This window comes from Oxyura jamaicensis, chromosome 1 (assembly GCF_011077185.1).
Source record: "Oxyura jamaicensis isolate SHBP4307 breed ruddy duck chromosome 1, BPBGC_Ojam_1.0, whole genome shotgun sequence".
NCBI lineage: Eukaryota > Metazoa > Chordata > Aves > Anseriformes > Anatidae > Oxyura > Oxyura jamaicensis.
The window spans coordinates 169,269,307-169,288,734 of record NC_048893.1 but is presented as its reverse complement, the minus strand read 5'-3'; the positions used below and the strand labels follow the sequence as shown (position 1 = coordinate 169,288,734).

The window sequence follows — 19,428 nt, the reverse complement described above, 5'->3', positions numbered from 1 at the left end:
GCAAATGAGAAGGCCTGTCAGTAAGACTTGTCCTTTTGACAGTAGCCATATCATATACTTGCCAGATTGATTACAGAATTATTAACCCCAAAATAGATAACCCAGTCTCTCTGATCTGGGAAGACATTCATCAAGCCTAACCATTGCATGCACCGAATCTTATATTTCGAATATGTATTGAACCTATTTGGTGTTCTAGTAAATTGAATTGTTAGGATTACAATTTCGAGCTCACTGATGATTCCTAACAAAACCAGATGTAATATGAATTACCAGGAACATTTCCCTAAATTGGAATGACTTCTGTGGATTTTAAGAGAGAGCTTTGATAGCTATGACATTGTTAAAAAAATATGTATTTTTCTAAGCCTAATAAATTTTATTCAGGATAGGAAGACAGACTAACTGATGTCTTGATGTCTCTGAGCTGTTTTGTCCAGTATTACTATTACCAAAGAGATAAGAACTTAAAGACCTCACATAGTGATTAAAGGAACTGGATTCCAGTCCCTTCTGAGTTGGTGGACATGCAAATTTGAATCATCTTCCAAATCACTTTTAATACACTACACCTGCTAGGCAGCATGATGCTGCTTTCAAAGATAAGCCACAGTACAGAAAACAACCTGGCATTCCAAAAGATGGAATCACAGAACTAAGACATAAAACAGTCCTTGGAAGGACAGATATCTAGGGTCCGGGCAAGTGGGTTACAAAGGCACAATCCTCTGTAATTATTTTCCTTGCCCTACCCAGAACCAGTTGGCCTTGAATTTCTTTTAGCATGGATTTATCAAAGAGGTTATCATTCTCCTGTCCCAGGAAAATCGAAACACTTTGTTCACTACGCATTTAAAAACAAAGGAATAGGTTTGAACCACCAATCTGAGAACTCAATATCCTATGCTCACAAAAAGAAACAGAATGACACTAGCGCTACAAGATAAAAAGGAGGTTGCCACTACAACTTCATTTTTTTTTTTTTTTTCTGGCTACGCTTTTAGAATAGTCCTCAACAAATCCAGAAGGACATGTTGGAGGCTATGGATCTCAAAATCATACAACTGTTTTCTCCAGCAGTAACTTCTTACTGACTACATGCTGAAAACTCATTCTTAATAGTTTTGAGTTGCCTATCTAATCACTGCTGCAACTGCAGATGCCAGTAGATCTGTACTGCCACTAGATCTCTGTGGCACTTGTTCTACTCCATCCTTATGTCTTACTATTCTGAACCATAACAAAAACACAGTAATAATTTATGTCTAGTCTGGAACATGACAAGTCATTATTTTATAGGAAACAAAATAATTTCCTTAATAATCACACTAAGAGAGTGAAATTACCTGAATTTTCTTAAACTTGACCTAATAACCTTGAACTAGGTATTAATAAGGGCTGAAATAGAAACATATTTACATTTTTCCCAAAGTAGAAGACAGTATACATGCACCACAAGTCTCATAACAGAGATAATACAAAACTATACAAACATACCAAACAAAAAAAACAAAACAAAAACAGCAGTTACACACAGTTTAACTCTCAACTTTGATATCAAGAAACAATACTGCAAATGAACTAAATCCCTCTGGAATTTTCACCAAATAAGAGATTACACGCAAAGTTATAGCAATACTTAAGGTATCATAACCCTCAGGAAAAATATATAACTTACTCTAGGAACCCATGCAGGTATTGTATGCAGTTATACAATTATGCAACAAACTAAATCACTGCAAACTTACATGATACTTCTTCAGGAGAATTCAGGTCACATCCTAATGTTGTTGCCAGCAGAAAGAAGCAAAGCATACATATTACTTGTTTTCCCCATAGGAAATGTTGCACTTTCCAATGAAAACTCTGATACTTACTACTGCCTTTAGAAAATTTTACCTAGTCTGCTGACTAATTTATAAGAGAGAGGTAAAAAAAAATAAAAGAGAGACAAAACTACTACTTATTTCCACAAAGGAAAAAATATGAAAAGCCCACTAGGAAAAAAAAAAATAATAATAATTAAAAATTGAATAGAATATCTGAACAGGTGCAGTAAATATCTAAATTACAAAGAAAGTAAGTAATTAGACTTTTACTTGGGGAGGGCACTGGAACAGGGAGGAAATCATATAGAAGATAGAAAAGATAGAAAATGAGAAACTTCTGCTTACACTGTCAAAAGAGAAAGCAGCCCATTGAGAGTGGGCAGCTGCTACAGGAAGAAGGTAGCTATTGAGGAAAATAGCAATAAGACGTTCTTGTTGTATAAAGAGAACAATCAAGCCAGGGGATATCAAAATGCACATCCAGTTCTCATGGCTCCTGAAGTGGGACCATCATACTAAACTATTAACTTATTTCAAAATCAGATGTCTTTTTCGAGGTATTATGCAAGTAGACGATAATGTCAGGTATCAATTACTGTACATTCTCGCATAGTCTATCTATATGCTACACCTATTATACTGTGGACATATGCATGGTCCCAGCATCAGACCTGTATTAGCTTTAGCCAGTAGCACCTCTTCTGATGCTCCAGCTGCTCTAACATCTGAGGCTGGGAAACAGAATGGTATGAACAAGCAGGCTTCATTGCACACCCTTCACAGTACCAACCATAGATCCTTATCTCCACAGTTCCACATCCTTACTAATGTAACACCAAAATTAACTGTTCTGAATGTGCAGGCGAACAAATAGCTCAAATGAATTTTAGCTATTAGAAAGGTCACTTTTAATGTCTCTTTCAAATGTCCATCCATATACACATTCAAATGTAGTCAACTCTCTCCATCTGTGGTAGCGATCTGAATGAAATCAGAGCCTGATGGGAGTGGTGAGAAGACTATTTTACAAGTATGACATTGCAGTTGGAAGCCTACAGCACAGTGTTTTATGAATATGTGGATGGAATCCTATGTGAGCTACTTTATAGATATTTTACACAAAGCTTTTCTATGGATCAGCCTATTTCTTCAGTATTCTAATGTACCATAGAATACCGACCTTATTAACAATTATAACCCATTAACAATAGGACAGATATTTTGTGGTACATAGAAATACTGAAAAAATATCTACTTGCATGAGAAAATCATTGAAGCATATATATGTATGAGAGTTGAAGTAATTATAATATACCAATGCCTTTTCTTATAGCTCTGTAAAAGATAAAAACATCCAAAAAGGTGTTCCAAGTTTTATTTATTACCTAGCACCTTTTATATTACTGAATACAGTCTTCTTTCAACTATTTTTTGTAAATGTACATCCCATTAAATGCATGTAAATAAGTACATCATCTTAGAATCTTTATAGGTGCATGCATACTGCCCACTGAAATACTGTACAATCATGGCATGAATAGGTGGAACAACATAACAAATAAAATAACAAACAGGTAAGTAAGACAGACATATAAGGTCCTTGTTTGTAAGAAGACAGCAATAACTGGCACAGGCTGATTCAGAGGATGAGGACTAGTACACTGGCAAAAGTGATTAAACAAATAGACTTATGTTTGGGCTTTCAACCTCCTTCCTCTCTTTTACAGCAACGAACTCCAGAGTTTATAGTTAAAGAGTACCGCTTTTGGGAAATTAGTCTAATAGCTAAACTAAGTCATTAGGAAAGGTTTTTTAAAGCAGAAATACTGTCTTAATTTTATTATTAAAATATAAATGCAATTATATTGACTAAACAGTTTCTAAATGATGCTAGCTTATTCAAAAAACAATGACATTAGATTCTCTGATGTCTCTCTTCCATTTTTAATGGAAGTTGATAAAATCTTGAAATAAAATTCAATTTTGAAATTATACATCTCAAGATCTAAAATCCTGTGAGCAATATGATATATATAAATCAGAAGAATCTGTTTCTTAGCTATAATTCAAACACTTGCTTGGTCCCACACTAGAACTGAAAGCATTAATCAAGATTGATTCAACTCCAGGAATGACATAAAACTTCTCTAGTTTTCCTGTGAGAGGAAGAGAAAGCAGACAGAGATGAGCCTTCTACTACAGTGGTATTGGCTGAAATGGGAAAATTAAAACATACTGGTGTCCCCAGCAGTAAAGTTATTTAGTCTTGTTCCAGTAGACATATAATTCTCCGGTGATTTTCAAGACCTTCCCATTTTAGGATATATTCCTAACACCAAAACTTAGCTGCTTTGGCTTACAAGGTTGACCCATCACTTGGCAGAAGCCATCAGGAGCAGAATAACAAAATCTGAGTGCAGTTGCACCAAAGGTGAGCACAGATGATCAAAGAAGCACAGCAATGTTACCTACTATTCCATGAAACAGGACAGCTGACAACCATGCAACTCTTCCTTTCTGGGTCTATTATCTGAAAGGAGGTATAGAACACACAAGAGCTGGACAATGAGCCAGCATAAGTCATTAAGTACAATAAGGAAAGTGAAGTTGAAAGATTCAGTTACCAAAAGCAGTTAGAACCAGAAGTAGACTGCTGCACTTGAAAACCTCTTCAGACAAGTAACTATGCCCTGTTGGATCCAAAGTCAACTTCTTCCATGGATCAAGAAGATACAAAGGAAAAAGTAAAAGAAGTCTTCATGTACGAGAACAACAACTTGCTTCCTTGCAAGTCTTCATACATTTGCATTTCAGAGGCTGTTCAATTCACAAGCAAAATCTTTTCATTTCATAATCCTCAACAAATAGTTCTTCCATGAGTTTCTATAATTGTTTTTTATATCTGACAAATTTTAAACATTGAAGTCCTTCAGCACAGAGTTCCCATTCTTAATTATGCACTGTACAAAGAAAGACTTCCTTTTATTTGTCTCCATAATCTTGATCAGTTTTACTGTATCTCTACTGTATCTTTTAATAGCAAGAAAAAACAAAACCACACAAAGTACGTACAATGCAGTAAAGCTTGGAGCTATACAGCGATGCATTTTTTTCATTATTTTGTTTTCCTTTCCTAGCAGCTCCTAAAATCCTACTTGCTTTTAACCATTACTGAGATAGAGAAGACTTCACCAGTGTATCAGCCATTAATTAAATTGTTAACCAATTCTACCCTTTATTAATAATTTTCTACAATATGTCCACCATGGATATCAACTTTCTTAATCACAGATCCTCAAACAGCTCATGATCCTTTTTAAAAACTGTCACTGCATTTGCCAAGTGCTTCCTTTCCTGTGACACTGGCATGGGTTCAAACTACAGTTTACACAGAACAGTTCATAGTTCAGCTTTAGAGCTGCTTCATCCTTCAGTTCCATTAGAGCTCTTGGGTGAATACCCCATGGTCCTAGCAATCTGTTCTGCCCATTTTATTGTTCTATTCTAAAACTTCTACTGACAGCGCAAGTTGGGATAGAACCTCCAATGCAACGCTTCCCCCAACATCCTCCCCAAAAAACTAATTTGTAGACAGCTTCACTATTGGATAAATTGAAATAATTTTAATATTTAGCATTTGGAAGTGGGAAAGAGGGATGTTACTCAAAGTTTCTTTTCTTTTTCTTTGGAAGACATTAAAATTGCTAATTCATACTTTTCTATTGCATTGTTATTAAAGTCTTTCCCCATGCTCAAATTTCACTAGTATGAAAATTTTAACACCTTATCCCTAATTAAGTAAAGCAGTAAGAATTAGAAGAGCACTAGAAACGTACTGAAGCCACTGAAATTTAAATACAATCATACTGTTGAGCAAATCTGAATGAAAAAGGGAACTTTCAAAGATGGGGCTTATGCTGCTCATCTATCTTCTGTAGTATATATGTTAAGCAGCATTAATATGCCGCATTAATTTCCCTACCTATGCTATGTTGTTGGTAACAAGTAAGACTATTAGTTGAAAAAAAGTGTTTGTTTGTTTTTTTAAAATCCTCTCATGAACAATACATTATTTCCCTTGATGTCAAAACTCTCTCAGTTTCACTAAATGGCTTCCAGAAGTTGGACAAGGACTTATTTCTAGACCAAAGTCCAAAGTACAAGCTATCTTTAGATCTCCTTACAGTGATTTTTTTTTCAAGTTTTTATTCTATTTATCATCATTTATTTACAAAAGTAAAAATGCCTTTTACCCATTCATATCTTTATTCACTGTACCATCAAAAGTCATTTTATGATAATATATATGTTTTTAGCCCTTGACTTCCAAAGACTTGAAGTCTGGACTGAGCATAAACCAATGTAAATCTTTTTCTCTTCAGTTTCTCGTATAACAGTCATACCTGTTTGATTGAGTGAAACTTTTTATTTATTTATTTATTTTAATTTAAAAGCATGCACTTGAAAGGTTAACCTGATGACTATGTTTAAGCAGGCCTCAGAACTTACTCTTAACAAAATAGCTGTCCTTGTATTACAGACTGAAGAATAAGCTTATCATACAATCATAAAACAGCCCAGGCTGGAAGGAACCTCAAAAGATCATCTAGTCCTACCTTTTGCTTATGCTTTGTAGGTTCTTAAGAAGAAAGAAGTAGATAAAAGCATCCCATGTTTTTCAAACATCGCTAATATTATCTAATTCTGTCAATGCTCCTGTCAAAAACAAGCTGTAACAAGCAATTTCAAAAGGAAAGCAAGACCAGTTATAACTCATTGCACCAACTTACTTGCTAAGTTACCTTCCAATTATTATTTTATCACTATCATTATTACTTTATCAGTATCTGATCGATAAGATCCCTGAAGTAATTTCCTCCAATCCAACAAGACTCTGAAGACAGAAAATCTCCAAAGCACTTCCTATGGCCAGAAAAGAAATGCCTGTACAAAAAAAAAGATTCACAGTACAAAGTACTTTAAAACTCTAGTTTGTCCTCCTGAGTTCTGCAAAGTCCTTCTCTCTTCAGTTTAGCTGTCTCTTGCTAGAGCAATTTCCTCTTGCCATTACCTCTCTCCCTTATTCCCCTTGAAGTCAGTGTCAAGTTTCCCACTATAAACACTTCACAGAAGTGAGAATTCAAGCACCTGAAGTCTGCAATTTTACAAGTTTTCAGCTGTGGACACACAAAACAGAATGCAAAGGAGGGCAAAAAAGTAATGATATTAATAACTATGTACAGCACAGAGCACAGCAACAAGGGAGTTAGTGGAATTGTCCTACATTTCCCATTTAAAGCTTTGTCCCCTTAAATTTACAGTTCTTAAAATAAATAAATAAATGGAAAATATGCTGTTCTGCAAAATCATCACTGAAAAGAAACCTTAATTATTCACTAAATTGATCTAATCAGCAAGAAAAGTTGTAATTATGAATCACACATATACCTTGAATTACAAAGTAGAAAAAAAGTCAAAAGATTTTTCAAAATAATAAAAGACCTACTTCAAACAATTACAGCATGCAATGACCATTGATTCCATTATTTTAAATATTTTGACCTAATTCCATTCAGAGGTTTAGACAGAGGTCATCTGGCATATTTCTATTATTGTATACACCACATGCTCACCCATTAAGGCATAAATTAATATGCACTTTTTTTTAAGACCCTAAATCTCCTTCTTGTCTTTGTTTTGTCAAGTGTATATTTAGAGCATAAACAAATTCAATTTTTTGTACTAGTGCCAGTCCTTAAATTTAAAGTCATATACTACTTCAACCTAAAAGATTAAAGAAATTTGGAGAATTCCAGTTGTAGAGCAAGTTCCAGCAAGCTGCTCAATAAGTTTAATATGTATTAAAAGTTCAAATACATTTTCAAACAAGCAAAAAAATGAATGTTTTTATTGTTCTGATAGCAATATAACAAAGCTGAAAGCATCTATTTTGAGATTTACCATTTTGCTAGCAAAGACCATATTTAATGTAAATGAAATTTCTTTTCTGTGCATATCATCTAAAAATCCTTTGGTTAAAATACACAAAACCAGCTTTTACACAGAAAAAGAAGGACAGTTTTCCCATCTAAGCCATGTTAAGCATATCTCACTTTAAATCCACATACTTGGACCACCTGACATGAAAAAAAAAAAAAATTGCCATATTAACTATAAATTTATTTGTTCTAAATTATTCTTTGCCTCACATAAGTTTTCCCATCCATGTATTTAAAAATAAATGTTTAAATTAAATGCGTCAATGTCTACTTAAAATATAAAGATTTTATATTATTACTTTGTTCTATATTGTTATTTGGACTATATTATTACTTTGTATTAAGAGAACTATAGAGGTCACCAGATGGAATACTGAAGCTGCAGTGTCATTACACAGCTCACATTAGGCAGACGAAGCAAAACACTGCTGATAACAGAAGTGAATCCATTCCTCCTCTCCCTCACACACTCAGCTTTTCTCCTGGCTGTATATTCCTAGAGTTTGTGCCAGAGGTAGTACAGGAGTGGGGCAGGATACCTAACTAGGAGTATGAAAGAAGGTATCAGTCAGCTCTCTTCCATTCGGCATCAATGAAGTGACGTAGCTGCCCAGCTGCTCACGGAACATCACCTTGCAACCCCAGTTTAGCAGAAGCTGGCACTGCATTTGAGAAAGGCTTTTCACCCATTTTCCTGACACTTTACATTGACCAGCATGCTTTTTTATCTGCATAGCAAATGCCAGAAGCTAGTTTTGAATTGCACCGGTTCCCTGTCCCAGCTGAGTGCATAACCACAAAAACACTCGTGCCAAACTGAAACATGACATAAACCAAATTAATGACATTGACTAACATTAAATTATAAACAAAAGTTACACATCTTCAATTAAATTTACCTTCACCTTTAAGGCTATTTCTCTCAGAATATTACACTAGAACACCCTAATAAGACAAACATTTTTTATAACTAATTTTATCTCCTCAGTGTAAGATTTAGAGCAAACCAGTACCATCTATATCTACAGCTAAGTTGAAGACTTCTGACAGAAAAATGATTCCTTTAAAATCTCATCTCCTTCCTTTAAACTACGGCTTTAATTTCACCTCATAAATTCAGGATGTGCTGTACAGCCTTACCGGCACTCAGCTCTCAAAACCATTCAGTGCTTTACCACATATCCTTGCAGATGAGTGATACTTCAAGATACAAAAAAGACAACTCATACTAATAATTATGTAAAAGTCATTTCATTACAAACACACATTGTGCTCTTTTGTAAGTGCTTTCATTCAATTCATTTTCAAAATGTATACTATGTGTTCTGATGTTATTTTTAATTATTTTATTAACATCTGATCTCACCTTAAAACAATTCTAGATCTTTTCAACAGAGAAACAGTGGATCAGGCTTTTAATCTAATTCATCAAGTGACTGCACACAAAAAAGATACGACAGAAAAAGAGATGTGGTACTGCAAGGGCAGGAATGAATGATCTGATACAAGAGGCACAAAAAACTTACCAAGCTAGCATTGTCAGTTGCCTTATATACCAAAAAGAAGGAGGCAAAACTAACCTGACAGCAGATTGATCATTAATCTATGGGAAGAAACAGCAGTACATAAGACTCCAAAATTGAACGGGCTGAGGGGAAAGAACAACCAAAATGGGATTGCTAGGGCAGAGCTAGCGTACTCTGAATGAAACTGAATGAGGAAGCCACAGTCATCAGGTGGACTTACAAGCTATGCAGACAGCAGGTGGCCAGCGACATCACAGATGATGGCACTTCCTCACACCAGTCCCTGAAGTACCTTAAACACCTGATCTGGATAGGTCATTTCTACCAACCTGAGTTATCAGACATGATATCACCAGACATCAGCACATAATCAGTTAGTGTGCAATGTCTCTAGATCGTCAAGATAAGGGCATTATGCTGAATGCTAACTTGAAAGTAGAAGCAGCAAACTTGCAAGTCAAATGCTTAGGTTTGAGTCTTCAGCGCACAACTGCTCACTGCTGCAGCCAGTGGAAGCTGCAAAACCTGGGAGGCAAGCGGCTATGTCACGAGACAGGTGAACCACTGGAGATTTCCCATCCTGCATTTTGCACCCAAGCCTCTTCCTCAAACATTATAACTGCACTTGGTGTTCACATTTACCTTATGTGGTATATGGGGACAGCAGAGAGATGACGAAGTAAAGCAAATCTATCCTTTATTTGTAAATCGTTACAACAGGAATACTAACTATAGTGTTGTCTAATAAATGTAAAATACGAACTCTCATAATCCAAAGATGAGGTCATTGGATCACTGTCCACTGATATATGGAATCACAACATACACACTTTTTATATTTCTATTAAACTTTACCTTCAAAATACTGAGCTCTTTTCTTAAAGATGCATTCACATGATAAGTGTGCCAGAACCTCTCTGATCTAGTTGATTGGAACCAATCTCCAGTTTAAATTTACTCATGACTATTTTACCCTGTTCCTTTTGGTTTAAACAGTTCTTTTCCCATCCTAATGATCTTCTAAAAGTAAAAGAAAACATCTTAGTGCTACACATGATCTTTGCTTCCTCTTAATTAAAGAATTCAAATCCATTTTAATCCCTTCAACTGATGTTACCAGCAGTTTCTATGCATCTGTGATTTAATCTGTCTCAGGTCTGGGACAGCAGAAGTGAAAAATCACGTTACAAAGCATGAATCGCAAAGATATTAATGACAATATTTCCCTACTGGAAACAGTTCTGTGAAATCCAGATTCTATTCTGCTCTTTTCCCTTAACTTTTTTTTTTTTTTGGGGGGGGGTATGGGGACAACAGCTAATACATACATACGTACACACATGTACATAAAGTACACAAGTAAAAGAAAACTTATTCTAGTGCTAACCTAAAGCTTATGTTCAAATCCAGGCATAAGCATCTCCTCATTTAGGCTTTGATACCCTGACAGTAAAAAAAAGCAAGCTCTATGTCCCGCTCTTATGTAACATCAAATGCATTTGAATGGACCGGTAAAGAGTTAGTTTACTTCAGACAGCTTCTTTCTCAGATGATTTATTACAAGTTTTCTGCTTACTTGTGGCATGCATGTACACTTGCTCTCATGCTCTCCATTCTCAAACGCCACTGGTACTCTCCCACTTTGCAAGAAGTCAGTCAGCTACTGTAGTTCTCCATAAGGTATTAACAAATGGGCACTAGCTAGGCTAAACAAAGATAGTAAGAAACATTTTAATGACTGCTGCAAAAGTTTAACAAGGCAGTTACTACATGTTCAACCTATCCCACTGTAGTTGCTCTTCTCCTCCTGCTGTCTGTATCCACACATCTCCTACCCACTTCCTCCCAGCATCAGATACAGACTCTTTGGACTAAGTACTATGATACTGAATACCAGGCAAAGGAAGCAGCATTTGGTAATGTGAACAAGCAACTGAACATATTGAAAATGCTGTTATGTACCAAAGTTCTGCTGATACCTATTAGCAAAATTATAGGTTAGGGTTTCTATAGAAAAAGGCCTGTGGTTCTTCCTCTGTTGATCATGTACGCAGTATTGACTATCTTGAGATACTTGAAAGGAACTTACAAGATCTTTCACAACTGATGGACTTAAAACAGAAAAAAATTGCCAATCATACTTATTTGGCTTTGTTCCAAATTTTAACTTAATTCTGTAACTACTACTCATTTACCTTTTTTACCTGTGATCCCTCCTTCAACTTGATAATGCCGTCAAAGTCTGACTTCACCAGGTTCATCTCTCTTCATGTATGCAACACATCATTTAAAGATTATATAGTAAATAAACATTCCCCAAACTGATCCTTCAGAAACTTCACAAATAGCCTTATAGTCCAATACATCCCTTTTCAATATTCCTTATCTCATCTTGAATCTACCTATTTTTATAAATCTGTGCTGATCCTCCTTTTCATTAATGTTAGTACAGTGGCAATACTACTGCAGTCCACAGAGGTTAAACCTATCAAATTTACTTTGCTTAAAAAAAATATCTTCTCATAAGAAATCAAATTCTATCAATTGTCTGGCATAAGTTATTATTCGTGTGCTGAATCTGCTCCCTCATTTTTTATTCACAGAATCATAGAATGGTTTGGGTTGGGAGGGACCTTAAAGATCACCTAGTTCTAATCCTTTGCCATTGCCAGGGACACCTCCCACCAGATCAGGTTGCCCAAAGCCCCATCCAGCCTGGCCTTGAACACTTCCAGCGATGGGGCATTCACAGCTTCTCTGGCCAACCTGTGCCAGTAGGAAAGAATTTCTTCCTCATATCTAATCTAAGTCTACCCTCTTTTAGCTTAAATCCATTACCACCTATCCTATCACTACACTTCCTGATAGATAGTCCCTCCCCAGCTTTTCTGTAGCCCCCCCTTATGTACTGGAAGGTCTCTCCTGAGCCTTCTCTTCTCCAAGTTGAAATACTTCAACCCTCTTTACTGCTCTTCATGAGAGAGGTGCTCCACCCCTCTTATCACCCTCCTGTCCCGAGTCTGGGCTCCCTCTAACAGGTCTATGTCTTTCTTGTAACGGGGGGCTACAGCTGAACACAGTAATCCAGGTGGGGTCTCCTGAGAGTAGAGCACATGGAGATTTGTGGCTAATACAAAGATGTGTGACCATGTAGTAAAGAAATACTGTTATTGTATAATAAAAAGAAATATTGGTAAAAGGTAAAGTAATTGACTCTGGGTGCTAGATTGATTATTCAGAATCTCTTAATATAGAATCTGCATCATCATCAGTCTCATAAAACTATAGCACAGGCTTTGAAGAACAAGAATTCAAGAAGCTTTAATGATAAGAGCTTTGTTACGTGAATTACTAAAAAGTTTTCTGGAGAGAGTTTTGCACGTATGCTAATCGAAAAGCCTTCTAATATTTAGCCTAAAATTGTATTCACAATATGTGTCTGATATGCTAGCTTTGGTAGGTACACTGTGTTTCCTATTACCCATTTTTAATGCAGAATTACATTTCCTTTTTCAACATAAGAGATTAACATTTGCAGTGAAGCTGCACTCAGTTTTATAGTATGGTGTGACAGCCAATGAAGATGAGAATTGACTTGCAATTCCATCATTACTTATACAAAAGGTACTAAGCCCTTTTTTTCCCCCACCGAAAATAAATATTAAAACCCTCAGTATTGCCTTGCTGTAACCACATTGCTATCTTCACTAAAAAATTTTATACCTCATTTCTAACAAATACAATGGAATGGATTTCTGAACACTAATAGACAATTTAATAGAGAAAAAGAACAGCTCTACAGTATAAGCTAAATCCAATGTCTTTAAGTGCACAAGCAATCCGAATATTAGGCTGAAACAAAATGCACCTTCAGCCAACATTTTTCATTGCTAAATCAAGAGCTGTCAATCAGCACATTTGTTTGTGTGGTCTCATTACAGAATACTGCCTCGATCTCAACAGTCATAGTAAAGAATGCAGAGAGCATAACTGTATCTACTTAACCTTCATCAACCAGCATTCATGCACCCTCATTAATTTTTTTCATCTCACTTTCAAGCATGACACGGCTCATACCAGAACAATAACTTGCTGATAATTGTTCAAGACAACAGCTGGACAGGAACAGTGCAGAGGTGAACTTTCTTATAGATTATAAGGTGCCTCAGTGAATTACAATTAGTTTAAAAGTCATCTGTCCTGTTCAACAGCTTTGAAAAGAACACATTTCATTAGCAACTAAAGAAATCCTAACATATTTTAGGCTTTAATGACCCAATTGCATTGTACTTTCTAAGAAAAGAATTTCTGCTGATCACATGACAAATTTCCAAATGTTTCAGCTCACATTTCAGTAAGAGATGTAATATTTATGAAATTACATCGTGAAATAAACTGAACGAGCTTAACTTACCATTCATTATCATCTAATAAAATAACAATGTATACATCTTCCAAATTGCATATCATCTTTACCTAACACTCTCACATTAACATTACTTTATTCTTTTGAAAGAAAATCAGTATCATATTTAAACAGGATATACAAGAATTCAGATCATCAAATACACAATGCTAAAAAATGACAAAAGAAAGCAACTAAACATATAGTTGTATAGTTGCATTCCAAAACAAGCAAAAGGAAGATAGAGCTCTTGGTTCTCCTAATATTTTTGTTTCATTGATGGACTAAGACAAAATAAAGAAGCTATCTCCCATTTCTGGAGAAACATTACTTCTTAAAAATTATTCTGAGTTGGAAGGCTGCCCTCATGACAAAAATGCATGATTTCTTACTATTAAGTGACAGATAACTGCAGAAATTACCAGGTCTACATTTTTTTCCATAATAATAATAATAATAATAATAAACACAATATAGGAAGTCCAGTGACAAAAGAAGAGCTACAAAAAAAAAAAAAAAAAAAACATTTCCAATATTCAGATTCTTTTTTCAAATGAAAAAAAAAAAAATGTAATGGTAGGTCCATTAGAAACCTATATGCTGCCCAAACTCTTCATGTGGGAAGAAGCTAATACATGGGACTGCAGCAACAGCTAGTGACACCCATTTATAAAGAACATAATTAGGTAAGAAAAAAGTAATTTTTTTAAAAAAAGGAAAAAAAATCAAATTCCCCACTTCAATAGTGTGGGAACATGCGAAACAATGTACATAATGACAATATAGGAGACCAAACAATGTGTCTATTCCAAACAGAATATTGGACTCATATCATTGAAAATTAACAAAAATAAAGAGTGCAAAATGCCTAGTTTTCTCTTCTGTATCAAACATCTAGTAGTAAGTGTCCTTCAGGAGGCAGAAAAGATTTGAGGTATGGTTTAAAACAAGTTGTTTATCAATGGATTGCATTCTGTAGCATCCATCTCCCAATGGCAGCACAGAGGAAAAAAAGCACATCAATATAGGGATGCCAGTATTGCTCTGAGAAAGGAAAGTTATTTGTCAGTAACTTAAATTCTTTGAGATCCGTTATCCAGATGGACATGCACAGTTACAATTTCTAGCACGAGTGCACAAATATACCATAGTATTTTTGCCACTGCCATTTCACAAGGCACATCATAAGTCACCATGTTCCTTTCTACATATCCCTCCCCAAAACTAGGCAAGCTGCCCTACAAATATGGTGCTTGATCTTTCTCTCATCCTTAAAAATTCTGAAATAGTAAAGGTTATATACGTATATAGATAATATGTCTCAATGAATTCCAGTTACTAACCCTTCTCTTGAGTTGTTGTTTATATTCATACTGAGGGCAATCAGAAGCTCTGCTCATACATCATCATTACTCATCACACTCATATATCACATTTCATTTACCTGGAATAGTGTCCTGGAGTTTAACAGAATAAAAACCACTCTTTCGAAAGCGGTATGATGCTTAGAAATACCAGCAGTGAAGTAGCTAGTAAAAGCATAAAGGCACTTGCTGCAACCAACAACTATGTTATTATCACAAAGATTTCTCCATATGGCAGTCAATGCTTATTCATCCTACATCCCACCCATTTCCCCTCTAACGCTGCCTGATGAAGCTCTCTGGGTCCCCTACAATTCAGAACGTGATATGCTTATGATGGATGGGCTGCATGCATACTGTCTCGTTTCAGTTTAACCTGCTCAGTATACGGCAAGAATGGGGAGTTATTTCAAATTCTTCATTTGAGTTGTTGGTGTTTTTCTTCTTGTTTTCCATTTTTATTTTATTTTTTAGCCTTTGGCATTTATAAACATTTCAGTATTTACTTGAGCACTTTTAACCAATAGATGTACATGAGTTTCACTCTAACCTCATTTGAGTTAACTACAGCTTCATGATAAATGAGAAACAACAGAGTAAGGTCAAACTGAGACAGTCTACAGATAGTATTCAGATAACTTTAGTTCCTGGCTAAAGTACAAGTCTTGAGCGTGATCTGCAGAGTACGCAAGGGATAACAGATTGTGTCCTCACAGAAGGTACATAGGTGCAAGCTGGTAATACAGAAGGGTTACACACATGGAAGAAGCGTCCTTCTGTGAACAGCAGCCACTGGGAAAGGTCTCTAGCATGCAAAGTTGGGAAGCATAGCTGAACAGCTCAACAATCCCAAAGGCATTCTGACATTTCCCATATGTACTCTGGAAAATGGGACTGTGAACAGGTCAATGCTAACTGTTTTATAGAAAAGGGAAGGTGGATGCAATGACATGCAATTCCCTCTACCCGTTATAATTATTTTCTGTGTTAGGGCTGCATCGAACTTAAAGCGTATCCAATGATGCAAAAACATACACTCACAGCAATTTTACTTGGACAGACTGTGGTGAGGAAATTTCAGCAAGAAAGCACACCAGAAGAAAACACTGGGGGGGAGGTAAATAAACAGAATCCGCATCCTTGATGGATGAACCTGTCTTTAGGTAAGAAACACAAACTTCTGTACATGTAAAAAAATATGTCAAGGCAGAATCTACACAAAGACTCAGTGTTAACCCAAATCACATGCCAGACGAATCAGAGTTTTCATTTTCTGCCTTCAGATATCAAGACTTTAAATACGCAATCATAAATGAAGGTTCTTTGTCAGCCCTGCCTCTTCCATCCCTCTTTTCCAGCAGAGGAGAGGCACAAAATCCTGAACAACTCCAGAAAATAAAGTGGCCTGAACTCTGCCCACAGCCAAATACACACCTCCACTATTAGGACAGGATGGAGATGTTCATAGTTCAGATCATGAAGCTCTGAAAAGTTTCTTTTATATTTCCTTTTTGATAACAAGCTTCACAGAACTTGCCTTCTTAATGCTAAACTCAGGCTAAGAACAGATGAGGAATGTATTACAAGAAAATATTTATCGTGGCATATTTTGTAACTGGGATGAGGGCTTTAATAGAACAGGTTTGATTGCTATTCAAAATCAGGATGGTAATTCCAAATCTTACAGTAATCTTTTCTATCCACCTAAAGCATTAACGTTTCACTTCTCAGGAATAAAATAGGGAGCTGCTGCCTTTTCAAACTTATTCAGTAGCCGGATCCAAAATGCCTTTTGCCCAGCCAACCTGAACAAAAATCCAGCTCTGCCCTGTAACAGTAAGAAGGGAGGATATACAGCAGTTTCCCACTTCAAAGTAGAGCCTTCAGTTTTATTTTTTTATGATTAATATGAAAAAGTTCACACTAACGTAGTGGGTGATAGCCAGGATTGTACTGTATCAGACTCTGAAGAAATGTAAAATCCCACTCCCAAAGCTTTCCAGTCCTTTTTAGCTATATTTGTTTCCATAAAGCTTCAAGCATTTGAAATAGCCACTAGGTACAAGTCAGAAAGAAAGACTTATGTTTGAAAAGATATCTCCACAAATACTGGAGATTTTTCTGTCATTTCAGTTTCCAAAGTAAACCATTTCAAACCAAACAGTGAAAAGATGTTTCTCTATCCCCTTATGATATTGAGACTAGAAATCCACAAGCATATCCTAGCTCCATAATGTTGATTTTTTTGTTGGTGCTGATCCTCAGTAGCAATATCATTCATTCCTTAGTGAGTGGCTGGGACATGCACTTTACATCTAGAACTTGCCTTTTGATCAATCAACTTTTTCAGTATAAACAAGAACTAGAATGTACTGAAATTTCGCATAATAATTCTAGTTGCTAAAGCTATCTCAGCATAAAAATGACTCACAGAGTTGCCTTCTTGCATCTACCTTCTGAATATACGTGCTAGCACATAAGCAACAAATAATACTGCTGTTCTGTGCTTAAAATGGTATTTTCTTTGTTCAGTTAATTTTAAGTCAACACATAGTTCTTAAATGACTCACAGACCTAATGTATCCTTTTCTCAATGGATATTCAATGTTATTGTATACCATAAACAACAACAAAAATATATAAAAGGCCAGTTATATCTTATCTATGAAATGTATTTTATCTGAAGTGTTGATAGAATAAAATCCTCTTATCAGAATCACAGAATTGTAGGGGTTGGAAGGGACCTCAAAAGATCATCGGGTCCAACCCCCCTGCCAAAGCAGGTTCCTCAGAGCAGGCTGCCCAGGTAGGCGTCCAGACGGGCCTTGAATATCTCCAGAGAAGGAGACTCCACAACCCCTCTAGGCAGCCTGTTCCAGTGCTCCATCACCCTCACCGTTCTTTCACATATTGGTGCGGAACTTCCTGTGTTCTATCTCACGGCCACTGCCCCTCGTCCTATCCCCACAAACCACTGAGAAGAGGGTGGCTACATCCTTCTGTCTCCCACACCTCAGGTATTTATAGACATTGATGAGATCCCTTCTCAGTCTTCTTTTCTCCAGGCTGAACAGACCCAGGTCTCTCAGCCTTTCTTCATAGGGAAGATGTTCCAGGACTCGTATCATCTTTGTGACCCTCCACGGGAAAAGCAGAGATGTTAGATAAATTATTATATTTTTGTTCTGAGAATTAGTATGATAAAAGCCTTTTCTCAGAAGAACTGATTCTTTGATTAAAAATGCCATAGCTTCATTAGAAAGCATGGTAGTATTTCCATAATTTTATATGAGTATATTTAAAAAAGAAGTTAACTGTAATATAAAATATATTTTAAGAAATTACTGTTTTAAAGACTTCAAAAAAAATCTACATCTCAAGTTGCATAGATGTTATTTTCAACACATACAAAACTTAAAAGAAGATTTTTAAGCAAATGTATAAAATAGATCTGAAATCATAGTTCCAAACTGCAACACAATGGGTGGGGGAGAGAAGGTACTTAGCTTCATAGTCTCTAAAACTATAGCGTATATATTTATATATCAGAAATACAGTTTGCAAGTTTCATAAAGAAGCATAAATTAGTAAGTCATTCAATATGCTAAGATCTGTTTCTCATCGGACTATAATACAATTAAAGTTTGGAACCTTTTCTAAATTTACAGTGTGACCTTACGAATAGTTTGACCTTACAAAGGTCAAACTAATATAATAGATAATACAAGCTGAAAAAAAGAACTAAGAAATGTACTAACCTCAGGTTGCTATGGTGAACACAGGAAGAAGCAGAAACTCAAATCGGAATGCATAAATACTTTTTTAAAAGTCTTTGGATACAGAACAAAAAGGTGTGATGCAAATATGCAACAAGATATTAAACTGATGTAACATAATGTTTGTGAAATTAAAGAATAACAAATACTAAGACATAACTATACATTGAAAAATTATTGAGAAATCTAAAGCAGTGCAGAGCCACATACATTTATCTGACCATGACCACCTCTACGAGAAAATGACAGTGCCAATCATAATTCCAGGTCTTCATTACATTTTTGTTAGGTTAGCAATCTTGTTGACTACAAAAGGCTGCTTACATAAAATTTAAAATATATTATATTGACAAGACATAATCACCAATCAGTTCTTTAAAATTTTGAAATTTCAGCTTCATTTACTTTGAACCCCTTAAGATCTAAGGTAACAAAATATTTTACTAACTTATTTTAGGATTTAACTTAAATGATCCATTAAAGATTGAGCAGATTAAAAAAAAATGAAATCCCAGAAAATTTACCAGCT

At 35.6% G+C, this 19,428-nt stretch overlaps 1 protein-coding gene across 4 annotated transcripts in view; it reads right to left on the bottom strand.

Annotated features, from left to right (window-relative positions):
* Positions 1 to 19,428, bottom strand: part of DIAPH3 (diaphanous related formin 3) — a 242,005-nt gene that overhangs the window by 143,280 nt on the left and 79,297 nt on the right. For 3 of the 4 annotated variants that reach the window (XM_035321732.1, XM_035321706.1, XM_035321721.1), the window contains one exon: positions 1,749 to 1,781. The exons of the other annotated variant lie outside the window; for it this stretch is intronic. In XM_035321732.1, coding sequence (XP_035177623.1) covers positions 1,749 to 1,781 — 33 coding nt within the window. The remainder of the gene's footprint in view (positions 1 to 1,748; positions 1,782 to 19,428) is intronic. 4 annotated transcript variants of the gene reach the window in all.